General features: G+C 36.9%; 2 protein-coding genes and 1 non-coding gene across 4 annotated transcripts; 2 read left to right on the top strand and 1 right to left on the bottom strand.

Moving 5' to 3' along the window:
- The first annotated feature begins 1100 nt into the window (after positions 1 to 1100).
- On the top strand, positions 1101 to 1173 carry TRNAF-GAA (transfer RNA phenylalanine (anticodon GAA)). Its single transcript has one exon. It is a non-coding gene; the product is annotated as a tRNA-Phe (tRNA).
- Positions 1174 to 1443: 270 nt separating this feature from the next.
- On the bottom strand, positions 1444 to 5749 carry LOC147570743 (DHHC-type zinc finger family protein). Its single transcript, XM_086657279.1, has 11 exons — positions 5384 to 5749; positions 5157 to 5271; positions 4362 to 4436; positions 4160 to 4231; positions 3817 to 3954; positions 3479 to 3512; positions 3203 to 3312; positions 2729 to 2815; positions 2511 to 2594; positions 1889 to 1954; positions 1444 to 1727 (listed from the first exon to the last, which is right to left on the bottom strand). The coding sequence occupies exons 1-11, from the start codon at positions 5487 to 5489 to the stop codon at positions 1553 to 1555; spliced, it is 1062 nt and encodes a 353-aa protein (XP_086513405.1). The 5' UTR covers positions 5490 to 5749; the 3' UTR covers positions 1444 to 1552.
- Positions 5750 to 9768: 4019 nt separating this feature from the next.
- Positions 9769 to 12850, top strand: LOC147570742 (protein SKU5 SIMILAR 14-like). 2 transcript variants are annotated; one of them, XM_086657277.1, is made up of 7 exons: positions 9769 to 10373; positions 10621 to 10891; positions 11029 to 11131; positions 11271 to 11616; positions 11713 to 12078; positions 12170 to 12248; positions 12424 to 12850. In XM_086657277.1, exons 1-7 carry the CDS (start codon positions 10120 to 10122, stop codon positions 12643 to 12645), a joined length of 1641 nt encoding a protein of 546 aa, XP_086513403.1. In that variant the 5' UTR covers positions 9769 to 10119; the 3' UTR covers positions 12646 to 12850. The 2 variants fall into 2 exon arrangements, with proteins under 2 accessions (XP_086513403.1, XP_086513404.1); XM_086657278.1 differs by lacking the exons at positions 12170 to 12248; positions 12424 to 12850 and having other exon boundaries at positions 10005 to 10373; positions 11713 to 12082.
- Positions 12851 to 15342: the final 2492 nt, after the last annotated feature.

The raw sequence follows: 15342 nt of genomic DNA, 5'->3' as shown, positions 1-15342 counted from the left end.
AGTAATTTTGAAATGTGTTTTAACAACTTATTAAGATCTACTATTAGTACTAAATAATCTTTTTTTGGTAAGATTAAAAAGCCAACTTGGTACCAAGATCTGTATAGGGTTTTTGAATGATCACAAAAATAATGATATAGATATTTTGAATAATGATAGATAACAAGAAAAACTAGACAGACTCTAGACATACATCTTATGTGGCTTGTCGTGATTCGTTGTTTAGTAGATTAGAATTATCAAAAATACAGCAAGTCACATAGGCTGTATGTCCAGAGTCTGTTTAGTTTTTCTATCCCTATTCATAGATTTGAATAGAATAACGCCGAGGTGAGATAGCATTTATTACGCTGGATTCTTTTACCTAGAAAAACAATTGTTTAATATGATTCCTATTAATCTAGTCTATACAAATTTCAAAATTGACTCTTAGAAGAAAACAATGAAGCTAATTGATCTAACCATGCCAAGAAGGATTCTATCCAGAAACAGTGAAGCAAAAGAGAACAAAAAGAAACTATGGAAGGATTTTAGCGAGAAAACTCGAAAAATTTAGAAGAAAGATTGACATTGTTAGAATTACAAGATAGAATTTCACGGTTAGGATAGTCATGCAGGGTAAATATAATGAGAGTTTATGACTCAAAATAATTTTGATCGGTTCCTTTATGATAGTCATAACGTTGATAATAACTATTGGAATGATCATCAACCTCTACATAGTTGTTTCCCTCAGTTAAGAAATACCAATAATTATCAACGTTTCAACAATCGAAATTATTTTAAAAAACCAATGACGAACAACTATGGCATTAACAATAACTGGGGTCATTACCAGCCACATGAAGGTTGCAAACCACATTTCGAGTGTCTCCATAATTATTCATACATGCAATATAATCAAGATTTAGTGAGCCACATACACCTCACAGGAGATTGAGCAAACCAATGATTATTCATCCCAAATTTCAACTTCATTAAACTAAGTCTTAGGGATTTGTCTAGGAACACAATAGAGTAGGCTAAGAGAACACAAGAGTGAGGTAGAGTTCATGAGGTGCGATTCGTCTTAGAAAGTATTATTAATATTTGTACAACAAGCGGGGATAGCTCAGTTGGGAGAGCGTCAGACTGAAGATCTGAAGGTCGCGTGTTCGATCCACGCTCACCGCATATTTCTTTTCTCGTTCTCTTTTTTAGGGTTTTGGGTTACTCTCTGGAGAGGACTTGATGAATTATCAACCGGGCTACTATTTGTTGGTCTCTCTCGCTGGTTCAATCACACACTTCACTTCTCATACAATTTGACCAGCACCCAATTTACCCGCAGTACTTAAATTATACAGGAATGGAATATGTTATTTCAATTGCATATGATCTGAACTTTGAAAAAAAAAACTGTGCTAAAAAGCTGAAAAGGTTGTACAAATTTCAGGACAGGACTAACAAAATGAAGGTATTAATTGCTTAACCAATAACTACTAGTAACATTACTTTGACATAACACATAATTCTGCTAAGAAAACAACATAAGATACATCATATAATCAAGTCAGCAACATCGACACGATAACACATCAAAACAGGTATATGGTCTCGATTTTGCTTCCACTTCTTGGGTTAACGGCAGTGCTTCCATCGTCGATAAGCTCTCACGGGCACAGCAGAAGTGGTACAAATTACTGCAAACACCCTTGCTGAAAGGGTACACTCTCTCTGGTATACCTCTGCTCGAAACAAACGACGAAAAGTGAGAAATTTGAACAAGACGTTGATCGAGGGTATTTAGCCAGCCATGATGAATTGATGGACTTGGTTTGACTTGGAATATAAATTTCAAAAGGGAACGTTAATTGCAAGTTTAAGGTGGAAAAGTAAGAAAACTAACCTTAAATATGGTATTCTTCGCCTTCTTACAAGTTCGTAAGTAGTTTGATTTGTGAGTACAAGATAGCTACAAAAAAAAAAGGATTATGATTAAACCAGCTAACTCTATTGGGAATTCGCCTATTTCATAGTAACTGGAACTTTCGCTTCATAAGTGAGCAGAAAAGGCAACAAAGATATTGGTCATAAATGAACATCAGATTCAAGACAATTAATTTATTTTTGCTTCATTCTGTTTGTATAGTAGCAAAGTTTAACTGGGCTATCATCCTTTAGAACATGGTCAAAGTCATCAACTAGAGACTCAGTATGTCATATTCTTGATTAACCCCATTTAAAAACTCGTATTTTTAATCTTATTATCTAAGGGAGCCTGTGACATAGACGATGTAACGTGGATACTGTATGGATATTTTTTCGATTATTTAAGAAATATGTTTTTCTTGACTACTAGTTATCAGGCGAATACAAAAGTTGGATTAGAATGAAGATAGCAGAGACCTGTCAAGTGTCTATGAAGCTAATGGGTATCACTCAAAGCAACTATTGATGTTAATTGATCTAGCTACATCGAAGTGTGGGATTGAATTTAAAATGTTAAATTTTCATAACAGCTGCCTTACCTGTGGAATAGAAGCAGCAGGAGCAAAAAGATGAGGCAAAGGGACAAAGTAGCCAAAAACAATACAACGATGACATCTTTCCACCTGTAACATATTGCGTCCAAGATTTTGAAAATTTTTTTTTACAAATAATCGATGATAATAAATCGATTTTCTTTGTCGAAACGAAAAAAAAACTGATACGAAAATATGGTGCATTATCAACAGAATCAACATACCATGCCCTTGAAATATCAGCCCTCAAATACGATATGTACCAAACACCGGTCCAGATGCACAATATTGTCTCTTCAAATATGTACCACCTATAATATAAGTTAGTAGCATGTAAGACATCTTTCACATTGAGTTAGAATCGCATTTGTTTCCTAATGAAGAATTTCAGAATAGAAAGAAAAAAAAAAGAGTCAAAAGACTAAAGTTACGCGAGATGGACGTAACATGGAGTTCGCTATTACATGTTGCAGAAATATGGAAGAGGGAGCCGTGGAGCCATTTGTTATGTGGAAATAATGCATTTGATGTCAAATGATTTCTTGACCTTGACCACATAATTAATTAATTCAAGAGCCTAATTCAACTTGTAACACAAGAGGATTGGACCTTCAACTAGCTTGTAAAAAAATAAAGATGCACCTTTTAGGAACAAATTAAACATTAATGGATAAATCTTACTAGGACACCAAACTCACCAAAATCGGCAATGATTACCGCGACCTATGCACGTTCCAAGCCAAACACAATGGTGGTCAAATTGAAGAACACACTTGTCACAATCGTGACAATGCTTTGCTCGCGGAGGCTGCAAATACATCATATTATAAATAAGATCTAGAGCATAAAAATGGCTTGTAGCAAGAGCCACTATCATAGTAAAGGTTCTGTGCAAAAGTCCAACATATCAATTATAGACCTACGCAAGCCCAATATGAAAGCAGAAGAGATAGATATGAACTTGACTACACTACCTGCACGATATTACAATAGCTGCATGTCCAATTTCTGCCGAAAAACAAATAAAAAAAGTTAACAAATTCTCGTGAATCATGATACTACTGATGTTAAGAGTTAAGCATAGCTGCATAGAGAATGGTTTGATTCGAATAGAACTTGATTTCCATCACATGGATTTCATACTCTAATCTAGTGCACAAGTCTTACTGAATAGTGGACAGAATCAGAACGATTAGATAGATGATAGATCAAATTCAGAGATAGTCCCTATCTCAACAAATGTTCATATATTGAACTATGACACAAATGTTCGATACGTAAATAAGCAGACAATGAAGGAAAATATGCTTACCTAATGGATGATCCGGGATGATACAATTCCATCACCATCTTTGTCCATGACGTGTTATATGACCCTGAAACAGTTCTTCCCAACTGATTCCCTTCTACAGAGATAGTCACGCTCCCATTTTTTATTGAAGCAGATTGTCTTTTCTTGATCATTGTAAACTAAAGTTAGCAAGCTACGGTACTCAATTAGTCACAAACTCCACTTTCTTGTATCACTAAAACAAATAAGCCATCTAAAACTGCTAGCCCCCATTACGGAGAGTCCAAATAGGTTTTTTCTCTTTTTATCTTTTTGAGTAAAATCAAAATGCAAAAATTGATAAAATAAAATAAATCAATCTTACATTGAGGTTTCTGGTGTGTTCGTAAAAGTTGCATGTGCCTCATTGACAGACCTCATTGCATCAATAACATATCTAAAGCAGGAGCAACACATAACAATAGATGATTTATACAGAGATCGCGAGAACCGCATCTACTGATGTAATCAGAAACTCCTAAATGAATATTTACGACATAATATAATACAGTCAAGGAAAAAGCTACCCAGGAGAAGAACCAGCTGTAAAGAAATACTGAGCTAATGTTGCAACAAACAGCAACAAGTATATCACAGTGAGCCTGAAAAAAAAGGGACTATAGTGAATTTTGTACTGAGAAAAAATTGAAAATAGCAGGACCAACAGTAAGAAAAATTGCAATAATTGAAGGTAATCCATATTTCTAGCAGTGAAATATTATTGTTCCTCAAAATGATATATGATTGATTACAGATATCTATGATATGTCTTCTCTAGAAAGGACCAGAAATACCTTGCTTACGTGTAATTGGGAAATGCATTAACATAAAAACGGCAGTAAGCAGAGGTAATACAAAAGTGTGTAAACTATAAAAATGAGTCAAGAGTAGATAAGTAGATTGACCCACACTAGCACTTCCGCGTAATTAATCGACCAAGGGTGATCCTAATACAGGATTAGCATCGCCTATCACGATTTTTACTGCCCAATAACCAATTTGGTCCCGAGGTAAGGAATAACCGGTTTCACCAAAAAAAGATGCTGTCAATACAGCCATAACGGCAACCCCGTAACCCAAGTCAATAATTAGGCCTAAAAAATAATAGGTACACCATCTGAACTGATCTTGGGCTACCTAACTAGTGTTATGACCTTTGTAAGTATGAGATTAATGGGTTAATTGGGTATGGCATTTGATTAATGAAATCTTGAATTCTTACAATAATAGACAATAACCCAAATAGAATTAATCTTTAGTAGAAAGAAGCAAAACTCAAACAGATAGTTGAGTGTGACAAAAAGAGATGGAAGAAGTAATACCAAGGTTGTTTGAGTGTTTGATCAATCAAATCTGTGTAAAAAAGGAAGAGAACTCCAACAAAGATCAAGTGAAGAGATACCAAAGCCATTTTCAAACCCCATGAAGATCTCGTAGCTGAAACCCAACCAAAAAATTAAACAAAGCTTGATAATTGAAAAGGAAAAAAAAAAAGGGGGTGGGGTGGGAAATTAGGGTTGTTAATAATAAAGAGAAGAAGTAGTTGTACCTGGATCTGAGAGACAAGGGATTAAGTGGTAACACCTACTAGTCCTCTCCTGGTAAGCTTGATGAATTGATTCGCGTAGTGGGGAACAAAATCCCATTATCGTCATTAAAATTGGGCTCTCATCATCTCCTCCTCCCAATATTATTCTCTGTTTTTTTTTTGTGAGACCGTACTACTACTAATCACCCTTCAGGATTAACTGGTGGTTCCAGAGAGAGAGAGAGAGAGAGAGAGAGCCGGTATGTATGAATATTGAATATTGAATTGGGGGGTTCGGTTGTTGTTGTTTCTAGAGAGAGAAAGAAAGAAACCGGAGGAGGAGTACGTAATTCTCTCTCTCTCTCTATTTGGACAAAATCCCACGGGAATTGTTTCATTCTCGGGTCGGGTTGGATACTATCGGGTCGGATCTTCTGATGAGAATAACCACGTCAGCTATTATGGTAGCAATAAGGGAGGTCTGCGGAACTCAGATCGGCACGTTGAACCCTTAAGTGCTTCAAGGCGAGGGGGAAGGTGGACCCGGCACGAAATTTATTCAACCTGAGTTTCGATTTGACCAGAGAGCCATAGCAGAGAGATCGACCAAAAAGGACTTCGCCCTCCCAAGCTTAGATTAACCTCAACATAACATCAATGACGTGAAAAGGCCACATAAAACCAACGATCCACTTTCATGCACGAAGGATATGTCAAATGTTAGAAGATACGCACGCATAAGATATTATCCTCCAAATAGTCATCGACACGTGGCTAACATCAAGACCGGTGCTTTATCACCCCTCATCTCAACTGAACATCGTTATTGTTTATCCAAACGTATATAAGCATATCATGTGTTTCCTTAAAAAATGATCGAAGCCAATTTTATAAATTCAAACTTTGAATACTTCCATTAAAACTGCAAGAAACACTTTAGTGACTTAAGCATCAGAGTGATTTTTTTTTTTTGCTTTTTAGCAAGTTCGAGTTTAATAATTACTTAAGGGAAATTCACTATCTGAGCTTAGATCTCGATCATTAAGAAGATAACCGAGAAAACAACTTTTCGACATCATCATCAGTAGAGTTTAAGTTTTGTACAAATGGAACCAATAAAGAAAGGGGACTTTATTCCGTCAAAAATGTGAGTCCAGATACGTTCTCGTATGCTAAATACTATTTTGCAATGCAATTTTAATTAATTGCAGTTCATGGTCATGCTCCAAATAAAACCATATACTTATCAATTGAGAATATAAGGTACACTGATTTGGAACTAGGAAAATGCAATTTACTAATGTGCATCATTGTGAAGGACTGGACAGTGTGAGGTTATGATAAATTAGTTAGTTGCTAAATTAAAAATAAATAGAGAGGTAGTTGGACTAAATAATGGAGTTTGCACCTAACTTATTTCAAACACAAGTATGTGTTCTAGAGCAGAGGAGAGAGCCAGTTGTGTGAAGGTGGCCTACTCCTCCTACAAAAACACCTCATCAAGTCCAAAACAAAATATGGACTTGCTCATTTCCATCTCCCAATTCCTCAAATTAAAGTGTTTGAGTGTTTCATATCACTCAATATACTTGAATCTATCTGCTCCCATAATAAAATACTACGGTTGTGTTTGTTTTTTATTTTGTGGCTGAATCTGAATTGGCTGAACTGAATTAGCTGAATCTGAATTGGCTGAACTGAATTAGCTGAATCTGAATTGGGCTGAATTATTTAGAGTTAGATGTTTGTTTTTGAAATCTGAATTATTGAGTCTGAATTAAAATATTGACATTTCTACCCTCACTCATCTTTTAACACCAAAAAACCCTAATTTATAAATTATCCTTTTTCCTTCCATTTCATGCCCAAAGGAAACCCTAGCTTTTAAACCTTTCCCCCTCTTTACTGCTCTCTCTCTCCTTGCCTGGTAGGAGTCTCTCTCTCTCTCCCTCTCTCTCTCTCTCCCTCTCCCTCTCCCTCTCTCTCTCTCTCCCTCTCTCTCCCTCTCTCTAGACATAAGTTTGTGGAATGGCGGTTTAGTTTGTGGTGGAGATGGTGGAGATGGTGGTGGTTTCTGTTGGTGATATGTTTCTGGTGGTGGTGGTAATGGCGGTTTAGTTTGTGGTGGAGATGGTGGAGATGGTGGTGGTTTCTGTTGGTGGAGATGGTGGTGATGGTGGTGGTTTCTGTTGGTGATATGTTTCTGGTGGTGGTGGTAATGGCGGTTTAGTTTGTGGTGGAGATGGTGGAGATGGTGGTGGTTTCTGTTGGTGATATGTTTCTGGTGGTGGTGGTAATGGCGGTTTAGTTTGTGGTGGAGATGGTGGTAATGGCGGTTTAGTTTGTGGTGGAGATGGTGGAGATGGTGGTGGTTTCTGTTGGTGGAGATGGTGGTGGTTTCTGTTGGTGATATGTTTCTGGTGGTGGTGGTTGGAAACGGTGGTGGTTTCTGGTGGTGGAGATGGTGGTGATGGTGGTGGTTTCTGTTGGTGATATGTGGTGCTGGTGGTTGGAAACAGTGGTGGTTCTGGTGTGGGTGATGGTGGTGGTTGTGGTTGTGGTGGTGGTGGTGGTGGGATGGTGGGAAAACTTTGAAACAAAGAAATATTTTCAAAATCATGGGTACAAGTGTCATTTGACACAATTCAGATATTGAGCCATTGTTTCAGACTTGTTTTGAAGTCTGAAAATTATGGACTATTTTTCAGCCAATTCAGACATAGACTAAATTCAGCCAAAATTTCAGATTTTTTTAAATTAAAAAAACAAACATCTGAAATCTGAATTGATCTTAATTCAGATTTCAGATCTGAAAATTTTGAAAAACAAACAGCACCTACCTTTTAAAACTACAAAATACATTTTCGGTGATAGATTTTAGATAAATTCTGAAAAGAAAAAAATGTACGTTTTTGTGATCTAATAATCTCTAAAAGAATGTAGTTAGGGCCTAGAAGGATCCTTTAGCGGGAAGTTCTAAAAGTGTCCCATATTATTGCGGTGGACGGCCCCAACAACCTAACTTTCTTAGGAGATTTCATGTGGAAAGGTGACGCCTTTAGAGATAAGTGGCCCCTTTAGAATTTCTCTCTGATCACAATTCTAATCACTTGATGGGAAGTTTTATAGGAGCTACCACTAAAGTTAAGGAGCGTCTATAAGTAGTCCCGAAATTACTCCTGACCCATTTCTCCTTCTGTGCATTTGGACCGTGACAGTCCAAGAGCACTCAGACTAAGCCTAGTCTGTGTTGGGTTTGAACAACACACACTCAAGCTAATATAAGGCTCTCAGCTGACTACCGCAATTCAAGGATCTCGGACTGCTCATTCCCAAGCTCAGAGAGAGAGTACAAAGATAAGAATGGGTTAAGAGGAAAAAGACAGGGCTGTCTTTGGATGCAACCTAAAACTAAAAAATGGTGTAGCCAAATGATCAAATATACTGTCCTTTGACTAAATTGTAGTACTAGTAGCAATTATTCATCTGATGAGAAGCCGCAATTCGTGGTAGAACATTAATATCACTCACATGTTGGAAAAGATCGAGTGGACTTTCTTTTTAAACAAGAATGTGGGATGTTTATTTAACAATTAGCTAGTATATACTAGTATATATTTATAACTATATATCTAACTCCCTTCAATATAAAAACAACATTGGATCTGATATTCGTGAGTACCCATTGACTTCCACCACTTGCCACACTATTTCTGCTATCAATCTCTCCATTTTATTAACCTAATTTTGACTGCCAGAAAGATTACGACCACATGAAGGAGTTGAGAACTTGTATTGTGAAATTCCTGCAACAAAAATTCTATTTCTCCCTCCGTTTGCTCCCTCCCCCCCATCCCTCCAGATGATGTAGCGACGTCTTGCTTGACCGTGCTTCGGCATATTCTCGCTCCATTTGCTCCATGCTAGAGTGAAAACATATCACATCAGTCGGGGAGCTGAGAGGAATAGAATTTCTCACTACCTATTTACCTCAATCCATTACTAAACTTACCCTCATATATGTTATTAATACAACACCTCTTCCAATCTCCTTAATATAACTAATTAAACGTATACATAAAAAATAATGGAACTTTCTAAATAAAATTATATTTGTGTTGTGAGTATCGAAACACATTAACCAGCGCAAGATGTTAAATTAGAGACTTCTTATTTAAAAATGGAAAGATTAGAATGTTAAATAGGGTTTTTTTTCCTAGTTAAAAGTCACGGAGTGTGAAAGTAGTCCTACACGAGAGAATGGCGAACCAAAAACCATACAATGGGTCCGTCCTGTTAAATTAGAAAGTCAGATGAATTTTTTTGGTATTTGAGTTTGACATACGTAAAATTCAGTTTGATTGATGGTAAGTATTTATTTCTGCCATAGGGATTGTTTTTTGATTGTTGAGAGGAAGCTCAAATTTAAGTGTAGCCTTCTTCCAGCTGTTTGGTACAAGATCTTTTTATTATGTTAAGACTAGATCGGGAAAAAGAAAATAATACTATATTTATATAACATATAGATCGAGAACGGGATCTTCTATTATGTCACATCTCGTTCATATTGTATAATTGTTTAATTTAGTATACTAATCACATTAAGTAAAGCTTTTAAATAGTTCTAATATCTCAAACTATTCTTCCAATCATTTCTCACTCACTCTCCCTCACTCACTGCTGAGTCTCTTGAGACTCAAGGGAGTAAAAACCACAAAAAACTCTTACTTCATCATCACTTTGTCTCTCCCAATAAAATGTCAATGAATAATGTAGCTACCATTTTCATCATCTCATTGGCTTTGGTGTTTGTTGATGTGGTTAGAGGTGAAGATCCATACAGGTTCTTCACTTGGAATGTGACTTATGGCACCATTTACCCTCTTGGAGTCCCTCAAAAAGGTATACTGATCAATAATCAGTTTCCTGGTCCAAATATCTTCTCCAATACCAATGATAATCTCATTGTTAATGTATTCAACTACTTGGATGAACCATTCCTCATCTCTTGGTATGTGATCTCTAGCTATCTAGATTTCTCACTCTTTGTTTCTCCAGTAACGCTAGAGAAAAAGAAAAACTAGGCAGACTCTGGGCCGAAAACTTACGTGGCTTGCTGTGATTCGCTGTTTAGTGAATCAGAATCATCAAAAGCACGAATCACAAAAATCCACATACGATTTCTGCTTAGAATCTGCCTAGTTTTTCTTAGTTGTCCTCTTTCTCTCTCTTATTTTGAATGTGATTGATATGATCAGGAGTGGAGTACAACAGAGAAAGAATTCATGGCAAGATGGGGTTTATGGAACAAATTGTCCAATCCCACCAGGCATGAACTTTACTTACAAAATCCAGGTGAAGGATCAGATTGGAAGTTTCTTCTACTTCCCTTCTCTTGCTTTCCACAAGGCAGCTGGTGGGTTTGGAGGAATTAGTATTCTTAGTAGACCTAAGATTCCAGTTCCCTTCCCTGATCCTGCTGGTGACTATACACTTCTTGTTGGTGATTGGTACAAGGCTAACCACACGGTATTAATCGCTCGCTCTCGGATACCCACATGATTGGAATCTGTTGTATAATTGTTGTAAGCTTGTTGTATCAATACAAGAACTCTGCGTTATCTGGGTCTGTTGACTTTTTTTCGTTCTCTGTCTTTTCTGTTCAGGATTTGAGATCGACTCTGGACGGTGGTGCGATGCTTCCTTCCCCGGATGGCATCCTGATTAATGGTCAAGGATCGAACCGATTATCTTACACATTTCAACAAGGTAACATTATGATCAGATCATACTTTATATTTTTAACACAAGTCGTTGCCTCATTAGCCAGATTTTATCAAAACGGACAATATTACTAGCAGATTAATTGAATTTGTACAATACTAATTTGTTAACTTAATGTATACAGAAAAAACATATAGGTTTCGTATTTCAAACGTGGGTTTGCAAAATTCACTCAACTTCCGTATTCAAGGACACAAGATGGTTCTAGTTGAAGTCGAGGGAACTCACACTGTCCAGACAACATACTCGTCCCTAGACATTCACGTCGGTCAGACATACTCCATTCTAGTCACGGCTAATCAACCGCCTCAAAACTACTACTTTGTTGTTTCCACGCGATTTACATCAGACACCCTCTACTCATTCGGTACCTTCCAGTATAGTAATTCTGCAGGTGGATTCTCTGGTGCACCCTTTGAGGATCCGACCAGCGACATTGAGTGGTCTCTCAACCAGGCTCATTCCATTAGGTACACATCATTGCAATATTGCTATCAAGTTGTCTCATTAAAGGTCATTTGTCGTTCGCTAGGCTTAACTAACCTTCTTGCTTTTTGTCATTGTAGGACTAACCTAACTGCAAGTGGACCAAGACCTAACCCACAAGGTTCATACCATTATGGTCTTGTAAACATCAGTAGAACCATCAAGCTATCAGGCTCAGCAGGTCAAGTAAATGACAAGCTGAGATATGCAGTTAACAATGTCTCTTTCGTACCAGCCGATACTCCTCTCAAAATAGCTGATGCCTTCAAAATACTAAATGTTTTTCGGGTCGGAAGCATCTCCACCGCCCCTACGGATGTAGCATTGCACCTTGATACATCCGTAATGGGTGCCGATTTTAGGGAATTCGTCGAGGTTGTGATTGAAAATCCTGAAAACCTCGTGCAGAGCTGGCACATTGATGGTTACGCGTTCTTCGTTGTTGGGTAAGTACTTATTAAATACCCATGTAGACGATAAAATGGTTTTCATAGAAAGATTAGCATGATTGATATATTTTTTCGTGTATATTTGCAGTATGGGTAGAGGAGAGTGGAGTCTTGCTAGTAGAGGTGAATACAACCTGATTGACGCAGTTGTACGAACAACTATTCAGGTATGTCATATTGAAAAGATGTTTTAATGTTGTGATAACTCGATCGGTTTTGTATATATATTATTAATTATTATATTATTATGTATGCATAATATATATATATATATATATATATATATATATATAATATCATGGATTGAATGGCTAAATCGAGTGGCATTTGGCATTTTTACAGGTATATCCTTATTCATGGACTGCAGTTTACGTTCCACTAGATAACGTTGGAATGTGGAATATAAGATCCGAGATATGGGCACGACAATACCTTGGTCAACAATTCTATTTACGTGTTTATTCGCCAGTAGAATCCATTAGAGACCAATACCTAATCCCAAGTAATACTCTTCTCTGCGGTAGGGCAGCTGGTCTCGCATTGCCTCCTGTACCCAGCGTTTGATGGAAGGTAGATCCATGGTCGTCATAGTAGAAGATGATTATTAGGGTTAGGGTTTCCAAGCGCTTATGAATTTTGATGAAACCATGAAAGTAAGAACTAAGTTACGTATTCTTTAGCTATTGTCAATTGTTATTGTTGTTCAATTCTCTTTCTTTCCTCATTGTTGTTGTTATTAAGTAAATGGAAATAATTTGATTTTGTCTCACTTTGTTTAAAATAAACTAGTTTTCATTATTTTTTGCATTTTCGTTTTTAGATTGAAAACTACCCTATTAAACTAGAGCACACATTTTTTTTTTTTTTTGAATAATGTGATTGAATTGAGAGGAAGAGGGAAAGGAATGTACAAGCCTAAAAGGCGAAAACGACGACAGGGGAGGCAAAGCCCACAAGCCGACGCCCCAAAAGAAAAAAACAAAAAACAAGAAACAAGACCCGACTTTAGTTTTGACGAGGTACATTGCAAAACATTCAGACTTTAGTTATGGACATAAATCGTAGAAAATAAGCCAAACTTTGTAGCAAATGATCTTTGGCTGTGACCACAACCTCGTAACTGATCGCCATCACAAATAATTTCGCTACGAACTTTTTGCTACAGATATCCATAGCTAAAAAGCCAGGTTCAATTACGGCTTGTCCCATAGTAAAAAAAAAATCATATTACCAGAACAAAATGATCGTTCGTCTGTAGCAAAAAAAAATTTAAGTTTTTGTCCAAAAATGTTTTAGTTACAGCAAGTCAGCAACTGAGTTGTAGTACTAGTGAAAGACCAATTAATATATTATAATATCCATATAAGAATTGAACAACATATTGAAAAAAAATGTATCTTTTATTTACCAAGTAATTGAACCATCCTCCTTAACAAAAAAAGAAAAGTAATTGAACCATCCAAATTCATGTCAATGATCATGAGCCAGAGTTTGGGTTGTTCTTGGAGAGAATGAGAAAAATCTCCAACCCTCTACTGAATGCTTGGTTGAACGTTAGCCAATTGTAAGCAAAAGTGTAACTTCTAACCTGCAATAATATTTTAGACAAGAAAAAGAATTTAAAGCAAATTCTGGTCTCATGGAATCATTAAGATTAAGGAACAAGCACAACTCTTTTTAACAAAATGAAAATTCTATATGTCGAACCATAAACTTCGTACCAGTTCCTTGATATTTTTAAAAGATAAAACCCTAATTTTTTTTTTTTGATGAAGTTATAAAACCCTAATTAGTAATTTATCTTCTACTCTTCTAATGAGTCCTTGTTAAAGGATAAAACATACTAAAGGTCTAAAGTCCAACTAAACTAATAGCCCAAAGCCCATCTAACTATTTTATTTTATCTTCGCTGGGAATCGAAGTTGGGACCTTCAAGATTTTGGAGTACATGCACTACCAGCTGAGCTGTCAGTTGCTGGTTTATTTTATATAGTGTCATTGTTATATTTTTTATTTGTCAGCGTTTTCGGAAAAGAAGAAAAAGTTTCCATGGCAATATAGTGCCATTGTTATATTTTTTTTTTGTCAGTTTTCCCAGTTCTTTATTCTTTTCTCTTCCCTTCCCACCACCTCCACTATAACTCTGGCGACCTCTACTTTTAACGCCGACGACCTCCACCTTTAACGGCGGCGACCTCCACCATTGACGTCGCTCGATCTTCACCATTAACATCGGCGATCTCCACCATCAAATCTGGTCGTCTCCTTTTTTCCTCTCTCTCTTTTCTTCTCTCTCGCCTCTTTCCCTCTCCATGCTTCTATCTTTCTCTATCTAGGTTCCGACAAAGGGAGATCCCCTCGGTTGGAATCTCGTTTAGATTTGGTTCTTCCAGATGTAGACGAATGAACCTTACATTCGTCTAGAAACCAGACTAAGGGTTCCAGGAAGGGGCCCTCTCCTTCGTCGCAACTTAAACAGAAAAAAAAAAGAGAGAAGCGGAGAGAGAGAAAGTGGACAGAGAGAAGAGACAAATAGAAGGGAGAGAGAGAAGAGGCAAAGAAGTCGACGGTCAACTCCGGGCGACGACTTTCTGCCTTTTTTTTCCGAAATCATTTCTTGTTTCCCGAAAATGACCACTTTTTTGTATTTTATTTTTGTGAAACAGTCTCATTATTGTTATTGCTTTTTTTTATTAGATATACTACTTCTTTGACTTTGTGCATACAATTCACATGTTCTGTTCTTCTCAGACCTTCATATTTATATCAAGTCAACGGTTTGCTTTAGATCTGAAGCCGTGGCGGTGATAGTGTTCTTTCATCTGTTATACTATTCAATCCTCGAGAAAGATCAATGTCACATATTATCTCATACGCCAGTTAGTGGGACTTTCCGGTATGATGGGTGTCCAAGATTGACGCGCTATTATACCATCTTTAAAAAATTTATTTTTTTGTTTTTCCCGCGTTTACAGGTTTGACACGTGATTATTTGGATACGCGTTTTGCCCATTTAATGCCAATTCGATATTTACTTACTATCAACAATTTGGTCACTTTTAGAGTAAAATTATTGAAAAGTCTAAATCAACACATTCTTTGATTAAATTCATACTATGATCATATATATATTGTTGAACTCAGTAGCGTGTGGTGGGGGGTGCGGGGTGTGCTCCCGCACAGGGCCCCCCACCACATTGGGCCCCCAATTTTTTTAGTTTCCTACCTTTATGCTTGCACCAGGTTTACCAATGAAGGTAA

Source organism: Eschscholzia californica, unplaced genomic scaffold, assembly GCF_041429995.1.
Source record: "Eschscholzia californica isolate CP2 unplaced genomic scaffold, dmEscCali1.0.p SCAF_1, whole genome shotgun sequence".
NCBI classification, from domain to species: Eukaryota; Viridiplantae; Streptophyta; class Magnoliopsida; order Ranunculales; family Papaveraceae; genus Eschscholzia; species Eschscholzia californica.
This window is presented reverse-complemented; position numbering and strand designations above follow the sequence as displayed.